The sequence below is a fragment of the Agaricus bisporus genome, assembly GCF_000300575.1.
Source record: "Agaricus bisporus var. bisporus H97 unplaced genomic scaffold AGABI2scaffold_6, whole genome shotgun sequence".
Taxonomy (NCBI): domain Eukaryota; kingdom Fungi; phylum Basidiomycota; class Agaricomycetes; order Agaricales; family Agaricaceae; genus Agaricus; species Agaricus bisporus.
The window spans coordinates 1,204,547-1,223,172 of NW_006267369.1; the positions used below are offsets into that span (position 1 = coordinate 1,204,547).

The 18,626-nt window shown below is 47.1% G+C and overlaps 5 protein-coding genes across 5 annotated transcripts; 2 read left to right on the plus strand and 3 right to left on the minus strand.

Annotated features, from left to right (window-relative positions):
- Positions 1-200: 200 nt before the first annotated feature.
- On the plus strand, positions 201-3,121 carry AGABI2DRAFT_178887 (hypothetical protein; the record flags this gene model as incomplete). The annotated part of the gene is made up of 11 exons (XM_006461853.1): positions 201-1,006; positions 1,061-1,133; positions 1,188-1,300; positions 1,351-1,526; positions 1,580-1,657; positions 1,713-1,818; positions 1,871-1,937; positions 1,988-2,061; positions 2,115-2,953; positions 2,974-3,013; positions 3,076-3,121. The coding sequence occupies 9 exons, from the start codon at positions 201-203 to the stop codon at positions 2,932-2,934; spliced, it is 2,313 nt and encodes a 770-aa protein (XP_006461916.1). The 3' UTR covers positions 2,935-2,953; positions 2,974-3,013; positions 3,076-3,121.
- A 3,212-nt stretch (positions 3,122-6,333) lies between these two features.
- On the minus strand, positions 6,334-9,683 carry AGABI2DRAFT_118767 (hypothetical protein; the record flags this gene model as incomplete). The annotated part of the gene is made up of 3 exons (XM_006461854.1): positions 6,334-8,596; positions 8,648-9,364; positions 9,421-9,683. 3 exons carry the CDS (start codon positions 9,681-9,683, stop codon positions 6,334-6,336), a joined length of 3,243 nt encoding a protein of 1,080 aa, XP_006461917.1.
- Positions 9,684-13,939: 4,256 nt separating this feature from the next.
- On the minus strand, positions 13,940-14,379 carry AGABI2DRAFT_136806 (hypothetical protein; the record flags this gene model as incomplete). The annotated part of the gene is made up of 2 exons (XM_006461855.1): positions 14,026-14,379; positions 13,940-13,969 (listed from the first exon to the last, which is right to left on the minus strand). A coding segment is annotated over exon 1 (223 nt), but the record flags the coding sequence as incomplete, so codon positions are not given.
- Positions 14,380-15,378: 999 nt separating this feature from the next.
- On the plus strand, positions 15,379-16,418 carry AGABI2DRAFT_193276 (hypothetical protein). Its single transcript, XM_006461856.1, has one exon. The coding sequence runs from the start codon at positions 15,392-15,394 to the stop codon at positions 16,229-16,231; it is 840 nt and encodes a 279-aa protein (XP_006461919.1). The 5' UTR covers positions 15,379-15,391; the 3' UTR covers positions 16,232-16,418.
- A 689-nt stretch (positions 16,419-17,107) lies between these two features.
- Positions 17,108-18,610, minus strand: AGABI2DRAFT_222942 (hypothetical protein). Its single transcript, XM_006461857.1, has 6 exons — positions 18,455-18,610; positions 18,033-18,402; positions 17,899-17,981; positions 17,667-17,845; positions 17,313-17,616; positions 17,108-17,257 (listed from the first exon to the last, which is right to left on the minus strand). The coding sequence occupies exons 1-6, from the start codon at positions 18,605-18,607 to the stop codon at positions 17,219-17,221; spliced, it is 1,128 nt and encodes a 375-aa protein (XP_006461920.1). The 5' UTR covers positions 18,608-18,610; the 3' UTR covers positions 17,108-17,218.
- Positions 18,611-18,626: the final 16 nt, after the last annotated feature.

Consider the following 18,626-nt stretch of genomic DNA (forward strand, 5'->3'; position numbering starts at 1 on the left):
ACTCGGACTGGGTGCATTCCTGGCGTCTTTCTGGCCGACAGTGTCGGGATGGGCGATTTGAAGTGAAAGCTGTAGCAGATAGGCTCTTGTACGGAGGCCGGGGTCGAGAAACGGGTGTCTCTGGCTTTTTTACTGCCGAGACGCGTATGGCACGTGCCCGCAGCTGAGCCTGTTCAACTCCACCCACTCCTTCTTCCCCAATGACCGACATATCCTCCTCAGCGCCTCTCCCAGACAGCCCAGCAGACGCATATCCCCCAGATCCATGGAGGGACGACTCTGTCCAGTTCAACCTCGCCGATCGTCCAATCAAGCCCGAACTAGACACATCGGATTCAGCGCTCTTTAACAATCATACACCTATTCACGACTCTGCCAAATCCTCAGACAACAGACCAGAGCCTATACTAAAGGATGTCTTGAGCGAGTTTGACCCCCTCGCCGAGAGTGCTGAAGAGCAAGCAGCTCATGATGCTTGGGGATCCGCTGAATCTCATCCATCACCCGCCACTACACACTCACCGTCTCCTCCATCTCCTCCAGCGAAAGATGACCCGTCACAAATTACAGTGTCTACTTCACAAAGCCAAGACTCGGCATATTCATCCACTGCGCAAGTTCATCCGGGTCCTTCAGCTTCCTCTTCTTCCTCTTCCTTTCCTTCCTTGGCTGCAATTGCACGAACGTTTACAATACCGTCGTTTTCCCCTAAGAACAGACCACATTCACTGGAAGTGGCTAAGCCAATAGCTTCACCAGCAACGCTGTCTTCATTCGCTGCGCAGCAGGAACAGCCCGCAAGGGCAGACGATGGAAGGTCTCCTATAGCCAGTAGGTCAACGACTCCTGCGGGTAGGGGGAGTGGTGCTTCTAGTCCTGGTGTCGGCTCCTCCTCTTCCAACAATGGTAATGGCAGTAAAGCCACAGAAGGACAGTTTGATTTCCAGAAATTTCTCGACCAGATGAAGACAAAGAGTGCCGAACCCGTGTCTAAGTATCTACGGTCGTACGTTCATCAACGTTTTGTGTTCAAGCTTATGTGTAGCTCATTGTTGAAAAGATTTCTGAGTAATTTCGCAAAGCGAACATTTACTGTCCATGATCAAATTAAGATAATCCATGATTTCCTTGACGTGAGTCTGCCATGTCGGATCGCGAGTCGGATTGTTTTACTAAAAAGAGAACAGTTCATTTCAACTCAGATGCGTAATTGCGATGTCTGGAAGAACGCGTCTGATGCAGAGTTTGATAATGCGATGGAGGGTATGGAAAAGCTAGTCATGAATAGACTTTATGACTTGTGAGTTCATTTACTTGTGTCATGTCTCACATTCATCTTATTTGGGTCAGTACATTCACGCCTCAGGTAAAGCGAGCGATCCCCCCACGTCCTGTAACTACAGACGACTTGGAACGTGACCGTGTGTTATCGCAACGACTAGCGCTTTTCGGATGGATAGAAGAGAAACATTTGGATATTCCTGAAGGAGAGGGAAGCAAAGGGTTCCTTATGTTTGCTCAACAAGGTTAGCAAACTGAAATATAGTGGTTCTCAGCGACCGACAATTTTCATCTGCAGAACTTGTGAAAATCAATCACTACAAGGCTCCACGGGACAAACTCATCTGCATCTTGAATAGCTGCAAAGTCATCTTCGGTCCGTTGCCTGCCTTGTTTCTATCCATGAAATCTATATCAATAATTTCTCTCAGGATTGCTACGTCATCTCAAGAAGGAGGAAGGGGCAGATTCCTTTGTCCCGATTCTGATTTATGTTGTTCTTAAGGCCAACCCTGAACATCTGCTGTCAAATATCGAGTTTGTTATTGATCATTAGTCGTTTTGCATCTTTACTGACTTGCACTCTCAGATTCATAAGTCGTTTCAGGAAGCCTTCGAAGCTGCAGAGTGAAGCGGGATACTATCTCTCCAGTCTAGTAAGGCGTCATGTCTTCTTCTGGACGTCAGTTGACAGAGGTGACTTTAGATGGGTGCAGTGTCTTTCATTGAGACTATGGATCATACATCGCTTTCCTGCATTTCACAAGAAGAGTTTGAACAGTGAGCGCATAATACAATTATGTCAGATTTTCATATTCATTCTTTGACGCCAGGAACGTGGAACAAGCTATTCGGGAACTTCCACCGGTAGAACCTCTTTCACCCGGTATCAGAGAGCGTCATGTACAGCTCGAAACTCCACAATCACCCCACGCCGGCGAAGAATCTGCTCAACCATTGTCACTTAACGCGCCCGTTCAAGCTCTCTCCGAAGATGCCAAACGTCTTTTACAGATAACTGGAGATGCGGTGTCTAAACCACTTAACGCCATTGGTCGGATATTCACAGAAGCTTTGGATGGTGCCGAGAACAGACTTTCTAACCTCCCGGGACCATTTTCACCGTTTGAGCTTGGCAGGGATCAGAGAGAGGGTTTGAGTCCGGACGGTCAACATCAAAGAACACCGTCTGCTTTGAATGCAGGTGATGGTTTGGCGCCTGTACAAACTCCGTATAAACCTAGGGTCAGGAGAGGACAATCGCCTTCACTACAGTCGCCTAGTGGAACACCTGGATTTGTCGGTTCATATAACGGCCCAGAAGATTCGCCCTCGAGACGGGCCAATCTAGGACCATATCCAAATCAAGCATCACCTATGGCACCTTCGCCATCCGCTCCTCCACTTCCACCACGCATACAATCTTTGGCTGACCCTGGTATTTCAAGAACGCCGACTCCCAATTTGGATTTTACTGGTGTGCAAGCAGAGATTGATCATGCACATGAACAAGCTGCGACAGCTGCACGAGATACGTTGAGGCAGATTTTCCCGGCGGTTGATAAGGATGTTGTGGATTGGGTGTTGGAAGCTAAGGAAGGTGATTTGGGGAAGAGTATTGAGGCGTTGTTGGAGATGAGTAGTGGGACTTGATTTTGAATTCTCTGATTTTCTCTTTTCTTTTGTATTCTTTTTTGTGTGGGTTGAGGAGGGTATTTTTCGATCTAGCTAGGTGAGTAGCTGGTGTTTTTGGTTGCTCCGTTCTGTTGATGTTAACTGGCTGGTATCGTACAGTTGCACGGCATTGATACATATGAAACTCAAATTTCTCATAATTGACTTTTAATGATCTCGACGTATGAAGGAAAGATAATGCAGAGTAATTTCAATTGCTTAACTTACCTTGACGCGTTTGTCTTCCATGATATTCAGGATGACTAGGACAATTCGAATTTTTGTTCGGATTAATACGATTTAGCAAACTGCGGGGAGAGAAGAACTTGGTCTCGAAAGCCACTGCATATGTGGAAGGCGGACGCGAGCCCTTTGGAAGTATTGCTCATGATAACACAAGAAGTGCGTTGTGGCTATACATGCGCGGTCTTACAAACATCCAATGGTCGCAGAGTGAGTGTCAAGCTGTTTGAAACGAAAAATCAAACAAGGTGCAATGCGGAAGCACATCATGATGAGGTTGACTGATTCCTCATTGAACGTTTCAACTTATCAACCACTTCCATATCTTGCCACCATCTCTGAGCTACGCGAATCTGTTTCACTGCCCTCGTTCCCACCCGCAACAGTAAAGGCTATTGAAACACAATGGCTTGATATAGGGTATTGCACCCGGCATCGCACTTGATACGGTGCATACCTGCAAAGTCGTTACGGTGATATATGCCACCGCTTCCAACACTGATTGATTTTACATAGAACTGTTGTCCATGCGGGAATCTGCTCATATACTAATCGAAGGATCCCTCAGAAGAATCTTATTTGGCAACTTGGAGGGTCATTTCGATTTCGTTGCTGTTTTCTTTTTCTGGCTTGCAGTGCGCTGATATTCAAGTCTCTTTTTCCCGACTCGACGGGTGATAATAAGGCTGTACACAATGCCAATTACGACGGGATACTACAAGAGAAACAAAAGAAACAAAAATGGTCAGTTGGTCATTGATATTATAAAATCAAGAGAACCAAGGACTCACGATTGTTGCATTTGCATGGATAGCAAAGTGGTATTGGGTGAAGTATGTCACGAAGTGGGCGATACTTATGGCCGCGTACAAAATCCCAGATTCCATGAGAATCCGAACAAGAATCTGGAGTTGGGTTTCCCCATTGCTGTTTCCATTGCGCAACAGAGGCTTCCAGTGGCTTCCAGATTCGCCATACCAGTGTCCTGTCGCAGGTGGAAGAAGTAAGTGTAACCACTACCTTCTAGAAGTCCCCACTTTCCTCTCATTGAAACAAAATCACCAGTGCAATATGTACTCAGTACTATGGTCGAAGTTGAAAGTGGGATGACTATGATTCGAAAACGACTACCACATTGACTTTCCCCCACTTGTGGGGTCGAATGCCTGAATTGTGAATATTCGCGATGCGTAGGTATATGGTATGATGACACCGGCAAGCCAGAGAGAAGTCGGCAATTACATGACGGACCTCCGCTTCGGTCGAGGGATCCACAGGCGATACATCCGAGAAATTGAATCGTCATCCTTGGCTAAATTATGGTTCATGAAATGAACCTTCCAGTATGGTGTCCTCAAGTAAATCAATCACTCCTGTAGCAGCTCGCTATTCCGACTCCCCAAAACGTATGATTTCAATTCTCTAGGATTACTGACTAACCTCCACAATGGGCCTTTAAGGCGGTTCGACGTGCTCGCCTACTTCATATCCCTGTTCTACGTCAGTTGCTTCGGCAATCGACGTATCCACAACCAGCGCTTGGCAATCATTACCAGCACAGCAATCATATAAACATATTGGTGGTAGCAAGCATAAACCAACTGTGTTCGCGCTAAACTTCCGTCCTTCATTACTTAAGACCAACCATCGATTGGCGAATGCCACAGAAACGTAGAAGCCAAGAAACAATCCGGAGGTGAAGGTAACCGCCACAGCTTGAGATATCAAGAAATCTGGAAGGAGAAACCCTGACATTGTGGATCCGAAGTGGAGAACCGGTGTCAAGCTGAAGCTTTAACTATTCGGTGATCAAATTATTACCTTTCGTTTTACGCCCTTTTCATGATCCTCCACACCTATTTCTGTTACATAGCATCGGTGTTGGACTTGAATCCAGATGCACTTATCTAGGAGACTACAGTGCGTTACTCCATATAGTTAACTTAGCTCGCGCTGAGACTTTTCTTCTGACCTCCGCAGGAGGTCATGGTCGAACATCCTTTTTGCTTGGAAGCATGAATCTTCAACTTGGATTAGTTTGGTTTGCGTTACGCTCCTCTCCTGGGGTCGCAGAGGGGCCATGCCTGCACTCTTCAATTGGACAACCAAAGAGATTATCATGTTTGGATTGTTTTGATACATCAAATTCGTGATATCTCAAAATAACGGGGCATTGATTTATCGGTGGGAGAGCGCCTGCGTCCTTATATGATGCAAGTCTGAAGTCTGGACTGCTGTCATAAATCTATCACGGTGTCAGAGCCTAACGATAGATCATAGGTGTGATGAAATATCAGTTCATCGTTGATCATCAATGAGCCTTCATCATGCTCAGCCCTCTTCGGACAATCTATCCTATGTAAAACATGTCGCTTGGAAAACTCACGACTCATCAGTGATGCAAGTGGACAGGTCAAGGAAGAACAAAAGTCGGTTCAACTCACATTGCTCCAGCTGTGCCTGCAACTTGAAACCCGAAGCCCCAATCTACGTTCGAAATAGATATTGCAAGTTCATATATATATATATATATATAGATGTCGTTGGAAGCCCGTACGATTGACTCAAAGTGAAAGTATTGAAGCACTCATTTTCTATCCACTGACATGTCCCAACTGCAGCAACAGCAATTCATAGTCCATGGCGAGGCCTTCGTCGAACGGCATGGGTAGGGGCAGGCCATTCTCACCGGTCTAGGTGGTTTTCTGTCTCGCAAACCCGAAGTCATCCACAAGATGCTAACTTGTCCATACTTATCAGGAAGTCGAGCTTACACCCTTATGAGCATCCATGTAAAGAAAATGATTGATTGAAATAAAGAGAGTAATAAAAAAAGTTCTGAATACCATCGAGATACATATCCGTGTACACACAAAAAAAAGATGCACAGATTATAAACCGATCTAAAATACGAAAAAAACAAATCAAAAAAATGCGTATAATAATGCATTGGTTCACCTATCCGATTTACTGTAAAGGACAAATCTCAAGAAGAATTACGTTCATTCAACGATGTAAAGAAAGGGGCGAAGGAAGGATACGATGATGCAATAACATATAATGAAATAACAACATGAGTGCGGTACTCAAGTACCAGCAATGAATTAATGGATCCACGGTATCGCAGCCACACCACTATGACGCACCAGCACTCGGCCAGAATCTCAGGTACGCCCCCGCATTCGACACCATACCAACTGCTTTATTAAGAATCGTCTCTGCTTCCCTCTCTCTGAGCCCACTTGTAACGGATTCCAGCCGTACCTCTCCACTTTTGCTCGTATCCGAAGCGGTAGCCCAAGCGTAGCCAGCCGCACTACGATTCCTTCCTCTTCTTGACTCCGCCAATTCTCGTTCGTGTTCCATTTCTGCGAGATTTCCTACTCTGAGAGGAGGAGAGGATGGTGAAGAACGATCCCGAGACCCAGATGATGCTCTCTCAAATGACCTTGATGCACTCCGCCCAATATCACCAAAACCGGTGAAAACCGGTGAAGGACTAACCTCACCCGGTGCGTATGATGGTGATGTACTTGGAAATGAAGGGTATGGGGGCGTAGGAACGATGGGAGGAGGAGACTTGATCTTCGACCTAGGAGTCGTTTGCGAATTCGTTGACGAGGCTGAAGCTGTTCGCTCATGCTTGGAAAAAGAAGGTGTCAAAGGAGTCCGTGTTGGGACGATTGTCGCAGTTGACCCTTCCGATGAAGCAGAGCATATACTCGCATCTATGTCGACGCCGGGACTATCACAGGATGAACTTGCGCTCTCTGTCTCTTTTTCCCGGTTCATCGTACCTGCTGTCGGGCTCACGCTCGATCCAGAGCCAGACCCGATATTTCTTCTTCCTCTATCTCTACCTCTCCTCCCGTCATTGCAACTCGCAGACCCTCTACTACTCAAGCTCGAGTTGGAACTCACCCTTTCCACCCGTTCGCGTTCGCGTCCGCCCAGGCGACCACCAGCATACACACTTCCAATGCCGCCTAGTCGAGCATCACTCTGATCAGGGGAGAGGCTACCACCCATTGGCGATGAGCTGGAGTGAACATTTGGACTCAAACTTCCGCTCTCACCACTTCGTCCACCACTACTACTTTGGTAACTTCTGCTAGAGTGACCACGTAGAGAAGATGCTGAGGACACGCGCGACGTTAACCTTCCTCTCCGTTCGTTAGTTGTGAAGGGGGCACCAAGTGGTGAATCCCCACGGAAAGATTGTAGATCTTGGTAACTTTGGGTCCTTCCCTTTGACGTAAGTGCTCCGCTGGAGGCGCCAGAATTAGATTTGCTAGGGGTGCTGGAGCCAATTGGTGATATTGATGTATTACGCCCTCTGTCTCGGCTTTGGCCCTCGTCAAATGGTTGCCGGTCCCTTGATGGGACAGGAACGGGTGTCGTCACCACAGAAGACGCAACTGAGGAATTGGGACTCGACTCAGCAGGTATATCTGATGCAGGATATGAAAGGTCGGTATCGGATTCAACAATGACGACAGGAACGGGCGAATTTGCGACAGATTGAGTAGATTCCGCAGGTAAAGCGGAAGAGCTCGGGTTGGGTTCATGCTCGTCAAGTACCGGTGATTTCTCTACCATCTCATATTCTCTCTTCTTAGTCAACTGCGCATCCGACTCATCCTCATCTTCAACCTTTATGGCCTCATTATCGTCGTCTTCTTCTTCGGTAGCACCACGATTGCGCCAGTACGTTGTTGCGCCATAACCATATACGGAGCCGAGTGGCGGTACGTACACAAGCTCCACGGAAGTACCATCTGAACCAGCTTCGTCCTCTCGTCTACTACTGTCTCCTTGCCTGTGTTTCCATGATTTACTATTAGGTTTGCCATTTGCATCGTACTGGGGCGCAACAAAATCCCAAAGGTTGTCATCACTAGCGCCACATTCATCGCCGAAACCTTCTTCCCACGCTCCATTCGTCTTGAGAAGGGTCGGAGGGATAGGTGCAATTGTAACGCGATCTCGATAACACGGATCAGCGTGCGAAGGATGAGGAGGACGAGGGCGATATGTAGATGTAGGAGGGGGCACCGACAGGTTATGCGAAGGGGGTATACTATCTCCTGACGGAGCTGATTTACGCCGTCGGCGTAGAGGAGCGCCCGTTGAGGAAATGGATGTAGATGATGTTGTCGTTGAAGACGTCGAAGAAACTGATTTAGATCGAGATATTGGTTTTCGCTTTAAATTTTGCGCCAGGTTCGCATGTCGGTAAGACGACGGTCGGATCTCGATTACCCCATCGTCCGAGTCAGAATCGCTATGAATCGCGCTTCCATCGAGATGTCCGCGGCGTGAAGTTACACCACCGTGGCTTGCTATCCAGAGAGGGTCGTCTTCGTCATACAAGTTGTCCTCCCGGTCCTCCTCATAACTATTTACACACATTCAGAGAAACTAAATTTGTGAAAAGATAGAAACATACCCGTCGTCGTCATCCCATGTCTCATCTTCGTCCTCTCCGTTATCGTAACCGAAGTGAACGAGGTCCTCAAAATCAAAGCCTTTTCTTCTTGAGTGTTGGTGAGGATGTTTATCGATAGCAATACATTGTTCTACAAAAGTATTGAAACTGATGTGCTTTTTCTTCGTCGCTGGTTCGCTGCTCCCGCTTGAATGCGAATCTTGTGATACTGAACTCCGTACTGCCCCTGAGGCGCGTATGGTGGAAGTTGATTGACACAAATCTGATTTGGGCAATGAGGGCTGCACGCGCGGCGGAGATTCCTTACGAAGGAAACGAGAGGGGCCCCAGCGGGTGACATGGGTATCACTCTTAGTGTGTACAAGCCCTGGACGCTTGGGAGAGTGAGTGGTATGGCTGGTGGAAGATTTTTCCTCTGATGTAGCAAAAAGGGGGGGAAACCGATTTGACTCGTCTTCTGATTCGGGTGGGCTGAAGATAGGAGAGTGAGGAAGGTCTGAGGTGAGGAGTTCGCTGATACTGCGGTGCTTGAGAATGGGCTTCGTGCGAGGTGATAGTGAAATTCTCGAAGCAGAATGTAGATCCAGACGGTCTTGCGTAGATGCTCGTGGGGCACTGTCAACCGAGTCAGGAACGGGCGCCGGCCTTGGGGGAGGAGTCCATTCGACGGCCCTGTGTAGCGGACCGTAAAGCCAAGTCACGTCAGAGTCTTTGAGCCTGAGGAAGGGCTCATGAGAGGAGTTAGACGGTATGCAAGCTGGTGGTAGACAGACCAATTAAGAGTCTCTGGAGAGACAGTCTTGAGATTATTGCGCTGTTTCCACCAGGTGCGCCAGCTCGCGTTCTCCAAACGAACGCCGTTGGTGATTTCGTTTTTTTGGCGGGTCATGTTCCTCCAGGAGCGCCAGACGTCCTCCTCCTGCCAGTCGTGGGAGAGATAGTCGACCTGTCCCGAGGGTATCGTTGTGAGAGCATTGTCGTCAGGTATTGCATTAGCGTTGACGGATATGAGTAGAACGGGGAGATAGTTGGCCATGGGGAGAGAGAAAGGCCAGCAGTGGCGGATGCGGAACGGCTCAAAATCAGTGCTGCAATCCCGGATCTCACCCTCAACCTCGGCCCGGCAACCGGCAATCCACCCCCATTGGGCACTCTCCTCCTCATTCCCCCGGTCCCCCGCCGAATCCTGCCATCCCCAGCACGTGGCGAGCGCTCCCTCGGACCTTCAGACAACATGTCTACACGCTTCATCCGAAATCAAACAGGACTCTTATGGTTTTATCTTCCGTCCAAAGTGACTCAGTGGACTCGGCTCCATACCCGTCACCTGTGATAAATGTCGATGCACAAATCATGCGCCATAGCATTTCCTAGGGTCGCGCCAGAACCCGCTCAATACGTCCTGTACAGAGTACACCACCAAGCGATGGGATGCAACAGGTTCTGTCAGCCATAACGATGGGCTCTTACCAGTATATCTACAGGACCCTTTGTTGGCAACTGCGATCTTTGAGCTCCGGGACCCGTACTGTACACATCATACGAAAACATAGGCGCCTAATTAATGCTCCACCTGTCGGCAAAACCGAAATCTGGCCCGTATTTGACATTCCCATATGTTTTTTGGACCTCCTGACTATATCGGGGTCAATAAGTACCTTCGGAACGTCCTGGCTTAAGTATCGACCATCTTGCCAACGCTGTCCCTGAATGCTTGTTCCTTTCGTGGTATGCTTTATATGTCCGATCTCTAGATTGCTAAAGAAGCGTGGTTGTCCCCTTTTCCAGTGTCAGCCGTCCAATTGTGTAATAATCTGTTATAATGATATGCGAGCGTCGTCAAGAAGAATGCACACTACCATCGAAAGGTCCACTTGATTCGATCACAAACCCCCAATCCCACGTCTCCCTCTGTCGTCACTCCAAACGTCTCGTGGACATGTCAATACTACTATCCGCACATCTTGATCCCCGTCAAGATTCCCGTGGCCGTCAGCACCGTACTATATCCTATCTATATCCTATATCGCTCGCTTGCCATCTGAAATAGCTCATAAGCTTGATCCTTTCATCGCCTCATGACCCGCTGTGAAAGTTATTCCTGGGTCCCCCACGCCAACCGATACTTTCTTAGCGTGTCGAGGCCACCAGCCCGGCCGGTTAGCCTCAAAAGGTCGCCTGGAATTCGCCGGCCAACTTCCCCCATTTGCAAACTCACTTAATTTCTTCGCGGTTAACTTATCAGTTGAATGATCGGACACCTCCGAGCCATCATGATGCATGACATCTGACACAAAGTACAAATGATATTCCGGACTTGCGGACCCACTGGTCAAGGCTCTGTCAAGAATAGGTGGGGTCTTTCTCAGAGGGGTCCTAAACCGAGAGGTATACCTAGGGTCCCAAGCCAGTTGCAAGTGGTGAGCTTACGTTATTTAATTGTTTTCTGCTTGTTCTACTTCGGTATTTTAACCAACGACCCGGAGATGTGATCACCAGAATAGAAACACGTTCTAGGGGTACTATCGCCGACTCATGATGTAGAAAGCGCCGATCCCTACGGCGTAGTTGAGTCAAGTAGCATATTAGCTACTTTCAAGATCCGAGAACTGGGGATCCGGTATCAGCTGGTAGGTATGCATCTGGGGAATAAGTGGATGAATACTCACAATGACATCACGCAGGGAACATCAAAGTACTTGACAGACCCGGTGGAACTTCGGGACCCCACACACCGGCTCGTTCGTCTGCATTCTTCGCGTCAGAGAAGTGCGTCGCTGCGTCACTTCGGAATTAGAACTGCGTTATAATTCTATGCCTTCAAGGCTAAGCACCGTGCGATCACCGAAAAGGCGGCCGCCAGCCAAAGCTGAAGAGCTCACTGGTTCGGCAAATGCTCATTCTTATCGTATCACGATGTCTATCCGGTTTGAAACCTTTACAAGTTACAAGTTAGGCGCATAATATTTTTAACAATCCTTGTACAATGTGGGGTATAGATGCCCCTTGCTGGTCAACCCCTCGCACGTTCCGCTATGCTCCGCTGATGCCAAGGAGAATGTAAATGAAATCCTAGGATTTCATAGTACGACGATGAACTTGTCAGCACAGAGAGATAACGTTCAACCCTTCAACCCTTCATTCTTCCAAGCATGGAAGAATGACGCATGGAGCCTTGAAATTAGCGTGGGTGAATGAAAACATTAAGTCATTGTACGTCGCTGAATTTGCCGATGTCTTGGACAGTTACTGTTTGGATCGAGAGAAGCCGCCTGGTAACACCGCACTGCCATTTTTATTGTCATTCACTAAAGGCCTAAAAGCATAGCTGATCTGTTAATCAGTAAATTTGAAATGAAAGATGCCGAGAGGTACAATTTTTTTTTCTTCATTCTTCCTCTCTTCTCGCCACCTTCCTGAGGAATGAAGATACGCATGGAGGCAGGCTCGGATACTGCGCCTCCGGGGTCCATGGCCCATGGGTATCCCTATCAGCATCAGCCCCTTTAGCCGGTTTCACTCTGGACGACTAGATAAGACACGAGTAAAGAATTTGATCTGTTCTTTACTGATTCTTTGGGAGCACATAGACAGATCGATTTTCCACGAACTTGAAGGTGTCAATCATATTTCTGAAGACGCATAAAATGATCTTTGTGTCGTGCTTGAACCTGTGCTCGGTCTCTAGCGCGTAACAGCATTTTTTTGCACAGTGTTATCGCAGCAAGTTAGGGGCAAATGGTAGTTCGATCAGATTTTCATATTAGTCAACGATGGCTGTGTGCTGCGTGTGTACTGCGCACGACTATTAATATGCCCCTAGTTAGGTTTATATTGAAACGTTGTTCAACATGCTACGCCACCCCTTCATGTTCATAGGCAACTTGCACTGTCATTCTTGCATACCGCAAACTTCTATGGAGACTTTCCGGCTTTTCAATGACTTCCCGGCGGACGTACAAAGACTGATTTTCGAGTATGCTTTTTATTCCAACCCAACCGCATTGCAATTGGCGCTCGTTTCGCGAGAAGTTAATGGATGGTAAGTTTCATATCTAATGGGTCAACAATCGAGATCAGATGAATGTTCTTGTGTAGGATTGAACCCCTCATATACAAGACTATCATAGCTTCTAGGAGAGCTGGTCGTTCTCGAAAATCGCCTGATTTCTACGAGAGTCACGTCAGGTTTATTGTAATCGATGATGTTCAAGAAGATGATTTTATCAAAGATCTCCTATCGAAGTGCCACGACAACCTTAGAGGCCTGGCTTTTTGGCCGGTCATGCACAATCGCCAGATGTGGGCCTCTCTTCTACTTGCTACGCCTTTTCCAAGCTTGAGGCAGCTTTCTATATCCTCTGGTTCATTCTCTTCCGACTCTGGATGTATATTCCGCACACCCATTTTTCAGAACTTGACCCACTTGGAAATCAGGTATACCCTAGCAAGGTCAATCCTCGGAAATATGGCAGACGTTCATAACACCTCGCACTCTCGGGAGCGTTTCTCATGGGTTGGCTTGCAATCTCTCAAAAATCTTAATCATCTTCATGTCGACGCCACTTTCGCATTAAACAATCGTGACCATGATAAGCTTCAATCAATTGTATCCGACATAATTTCCCATCTTCCTCCTCGACTAGTTTATGTCTCTATTTGCCTTCCGACCGCACTTCTCAGGGAGGTGGCCCAACCTGAAGACCATCAGCGTCCGTTCTATGATGACCTGATATCTGGAAGAATTGATGCTCGCATTGTGGTCTGTTACTCGCCAACAGGGAACACTTTTTTACAACCCTTACTCACCAAGGCCGAATTCTTCAAATATCTGCTTCCTCGAAGGCCCAATGACAGGGTGTTCAAAGGTGATTCTGTAGATGATTTTTGGAAGGAGGTAGAGAATGTAACGCGTCGGCGTAATACGGAGGTTTAAAGGGGGGAGAGTAGCATTAAATAAACATCTATGCTGGAATAACCTGGCTAGCAATTGTACTTGGGATGGCTCAATATTTGTGATCGGAACCAGCCGCCACGAACACGATGTATCTCGTAATGTCGAGTTTGACGTGTGGATTTAAACTGACCGCCTCAACCTTCAAAACTTCCGCTGCAGGGTCAAACCACTGTTCAACCTCCCCCGCTACACTTCATAGCGCCTCCTCCATTCTCTTTCTACATACCACAAATGTTATTGGAGACTTTCAAGCTTTTCAATGACCTTCCGGCGGACGTACAGAGGCTCATTTTCGAGTATGCATTTCATTCAAACTTAACTTTACCAGCGAATATGGCGCTCATTTCGAGACAAGTTAACGGATGGTAAGTCTCAAGTACAACGGGTAATAAATGCAGATGAGATTGATGTTCTCGTGTAGGATTGAACACCTCATGTATGAATATTTTTTCACTTCTCGCATGGCCGATTGTGGGAAATCGGCTGAATTCTATCAGAGTCACGTCAGGTACCTTCTAGTCGATGAAGTTCCAGAGGATTGTTTCCTACAGGATTTCCTGTTAGCGTGCCATAACAACCTTGTTGGCCTGACTTTTCGGCCAGTCACGCACGATCGCAAATTGTGGGCCTCCATCCTACTTGATATGCCTTTTCCAAGGTTGAAGATGCTATCGATGACCTCTCGTATCTTCCCTTCCGACTCTGGATGTATATTCCATGCACCCATATTTCAGAACTTGACCCACTTGGCAATCAGATTTTCCCTCTCAAGTTCAAACATTTGGGAAGAGATGCAAGGTGTTTATAACACCCCAGAGCCTCACGAACAATTATCATGGGAGGGTTTGCAATCCCTTAAATGCCTCAATCATCTCCATATCGACGCCTCCTCTGCATTCATGTATGATGAGTACGACAAGTTCAGAACAATGATTCCCGACATATTATCCCATCTTCCCCCTTCAGTGGTATATGTCTCTATCAACCTTTCACTCCGTCTGCTCGAAACGTTGGCTCGATTTGAAAGCTATCAGCGTCAATTCTGTGTTGACCTGATATCTGGAAGATTTGATAATCGCATTGTAATCTGTTACTGGTCAGCAGGAAGAACCCAGTCCTTTCCAGAAAAATTCTCGAAAACCATTTTCTCCAAATATCTACTTCCTCAAATGCCCGTGGACTCGGTGTATATGATTGCGCCTGCCGCTGAATTTTGGGAAAATGTAGAGATGTTAATGCGTCGGCGTAATAGGAGGCTTAAGATGGGTATGGGGACATCAGATATCCATGTTCACTCTTTAGAGTAGTTGAGGCAAACTGTAACCTGGCTGTAGTAAACGTACTTTGAACAAGGATGGATTAATTATTTGATCGGAGCCATTGATGTGTTGTGTGGATTTCAACGGGAGGTCACAAAATTCAAACTGCTTCCACCTGTACCTGTCACCACTCGTTCAGTGATGACTCTTTCAACATCTTTACCCGAATCTGGAGATTCGCGGAAGGAGTTTCTACTCTCAACAACGGACGTGAACCATGTCAAACCGGCCAAGAAGAAAAAGAAAAAGAAACGCCAGAGAGGATCATATACCTTTTCTCAATTCAATGAATTTCCCCAGAGAATACAGAGACGTATATTTGAATGTGCATATTATCTGGGCCACGTTGATGGTTCAGTGCTCGCGTTAGTCTCGCGCAAAGTAAATGAGTGGTGAGCCAGGTCTGTCCTAGTTTCATCTCGTGTTTCATTGTTTGACTTCTTTAAACTGTGCAGGATTGAACCACTGATGTATAGCTACATCGTCGTCGACCGCTTCAACCGCATTTCACATCGTCCCGACCGGCTTTGGAATACCCTTTCGAACAGTACAAAGACCCATGAATTCTTCAAACGTCATGTCAAGGGCATCCTGATTAGTGGTAGCGTCGATCCCGTATTGACGGACCTTCTTGCAATTTGCACCGATATCAGCAGTTTTGCATGCTACGCTCAAGGTGCTTTGACAAAGACGATTCTGGAGAAACTCGCGTCTATCTTTTCGACACTTGAATTTCCCCAACTTCGACGTCTCTCATTGTCTAGCATAGGGTTGGACGAATCTGACATCCAACGCCAATTCTTTCAGAACCTCACGCACTTGGCCGTAGACGTTGGTGATAATTACGAGGCATTCCCTTGGTCGTCATTAAAATCCCATCGACGTCTCAGTCATATTCTTGTCGACGTGCAACTGGAGCTACATAAAGAAGCCCCAGAGCGGTTCAAAGCCATGGTGCTTGACATTCTATCTAATGCACCTCTGACTCTACGTTGCCTTGTTATCCTGATAGATTGGGATATATTGTATGAAAGCTCCTTGCAACAAAAATGTGATCGTACTCTTTTCTCGGAAAGTATTGATGGGAGAGTGGATCCTCGAGTAGTGGTGGCAGGATATACCGGGAACCGGGAGGAAATCGACGTGACTGTGATTGGGGAACACCCGGCTCAATTTTTGCAATACGTGGGCTATGTCGCCCTCGTACCGGAACATGCTGTTCCATGGGTCTGCCCCCCGAATGGAAGTCAGAAGGATGTTTGGGAGCGGGCGGAAGATGTTCTCCAGCAGCGCCAAGCAAACGAATAGTAGGGCTGCGTTTAACAGCTCAACTGAGCCTTGGTTAAACCTTGTCAAAACTTGGAAAACACTCCACAAACTCGGTTTTCCCGGACGCGAGTACAAGGGGTGTATTATCACATCGACTTCTTCAATATTTTGCTACGTACAGCATTTGTAGGGAGTACTTAAAAGCCATTTCATCTATTCACCTTCATAAAAAAAACTCTCTGAAGCAAGTATGCATTCATTCCTCTGCCCACAAGTCACCAGTTCCGTCAGATTGAGCAGTCAACCTGATTCGGCCCTTTTCAAACGTGGGTACATAATGGAAACCCAGATAACTGATAGTCAACAAAACTTGTTAAGTACATAATAGCCACGATCGCGGCTCTCTGAAGCTGAACGGTTCTAGTTCTCTCAGTAGCAGAATGTCGGAATTTCTGCGGCACTTAATGACGCTGTAGTATAGACTGAAGAAGACGGAGCCAAGAAAACGGAAAAACTTAGGCTCAGATGGAAGGGCAAGCAGCGACATAAACTCAAACATGCGGCAACTGAGGCGAAACTCCTCAGACTCCTCTTCAGTCTGGTGACAAGTTAAAGCTATGATGCAGATAGTAATGATAGTAATCAGTATCCTTTTTGAACCCTCCAAGGTTACCAGATTGCCTCAAACTTCCCAATGTTTCGTCATTGGGATGAAACCCGGAAGCTATCTTGAATACACGCCTTTGAACTTCCATAGGATATACTGTTGGATTTAGGAAATCCGGCAGGCGGATACGGCACCGTACCAACTTTCGGCGCAGTACCGAGGTTTGGGCGTTTGTTCTGAATTTGATTCACAAGCTGCTCGTGGTGGTTGGCTCGGAGCTGGCTTATGGGGTTTGACTTTGGGTTCGGAGGCCCGGCAGGTGACTCAGAAGTAGTATAGGCCTCCCATTACTGCCCGAAGTCGGTGGCACAGAAAGGTATGAATACAGAAGAAGAAAAAAAGACAGATGTAGGCAGGGATCATAAGAAAAATGTTCGGCGTGTAGTTTCGAGTTCCGGCTGTTTGCAATGGGTCCTCAATACCTGCATAGGCGGTATAGATGAAGAAGCGCACCTTCCATTGCCATATGTATTCATCTTGTTTTGGCGGCACGATATTAAGTGATTGTGGCAAGGCTGCGGAAGACTCGCCCTCGCCCTCTTCTTCTTCCATATCAGCAGTCTGTACGTTTTGTTGCTCTGGTTGAACCTCGTCAGACTGTTCAAATGGATCGTCGTCTGTGTCAAAGGTCAAGGGTTTGGGATCTTCACCGAAATTTTGGACAGCGGGTACGTTTTTCTTCAGCCATCTGAGTTTCAGAGTAAATCGAGGTCCAATTTCCTGCAGGGCGACTTTCTCCGTAGATCTGAATGCATATCTACATCATTGTCAGTGTCAAGTAACACATTCGGTAATTTAAGTTTTTACCTGTGCCTTCGGAAAAAGAGAAAATCCCTTTGGTTGTGCAGTGTGACCACTTGCCTGCCTTGAAATTCAGGAACAGGCGGAAACGTCGTCTGAAACATCCGGCCTATACCGTGGCCCAGGCGCGTGGTAAAACCGTTGAGGATGAGCTCAGGATTATGGGCAGTTGCTCTCGCGTGACCCTAAACGGCAGAAGATCAGCAAAATATCGATCCACCGGGTCACCAATACTAACATAAATCTGTTTCGTCAACTCTACAGAGGTCAACTTGAAGTATGCTGTTGGCCCGTGAGGAAGATACACTAGAGTTATCGCATCTGGGGCGTTCAGTCAGCGGAGCAAAATACAATAATCCTCAGGAGGCGCACTGGGTTTCTTGTGATCTTCATTAACCACACATAAGTGTTTATAGCCTCGATTTGCTGTCCAAGCCGCTATCCATCCAATCTCGAAGCCTTTTCCTTTCTTCCTACGAATGAATTCCGCTCCAGGAAATACGCCAACCAGCTCGTCGCAGAAATTATACGTCGCCTTGGAAGCTTTTGGTGATGTAGTTATGAGAATTTTGGGTGGGGTTGTTGGATCATCAGTTGTGAAATAGGAAGCAAAAGGATCTGTAGCGATGTCTGCGGCAATTTCATCCTGCGTCGAGTCTTCATTTGAATCATGATTGATGATGGAGGGGTCGAATTCACGAGTGTTGTCAAGGGTTTTTGGTACATGCTCTGTCAAGCGTTTCTTGAAACTTATTTGAGTACTAGTCTCCGATGAGTTTTGTACGCAAACTCACCTTTTTTTGAGCAGGATCATTGGCCTCGAGCTTGGCCTGCGCAAGACGCTTCTGTAGTTTGGCCTGTGTTCTCGCCTTTTTTCCCTTCCTGAAAACGTCCTGCCTTTTAATTTTGTTCTTGATACTCGATGGCTCGAACCGCGCTGCAGGCATGGTCAATATCGGTTACTTG

Excerpts from the sequence above, each read along its gene's own strand:
- AGABI2DRAFT_193276 (XM_006461856.1), top strand. The coding sequence starts at position 15,392 with ATGTATAGCTACATCGTCGTCGACCGCTTCAACCGCATTTCACATCGT.
- AGABI2DRAFT_222942 (XM_006461857.1), bottom strand. The coding sequence starts at position 18,607 with ATGCCTGCAGCGCGGTTCGAGCCATCGAGTATCAAGAACAAAATTAAA. Across the intron at positions 17,846-17,898 it reads AGTTGACGAAACAGATTTAT|GGTCACGCGAGAGCAACTGC; the intron begins GTTAGTATTGGT and ends TCTGCCGTTTAG. Across the intron at positions 17,617-17,666 it reads CTCTTTTTCCGAAGGCACAG|ATATGCATTCAGATCTACGG; the intron begins GTAAAAACTTAA and ends ACAATGATGTAG.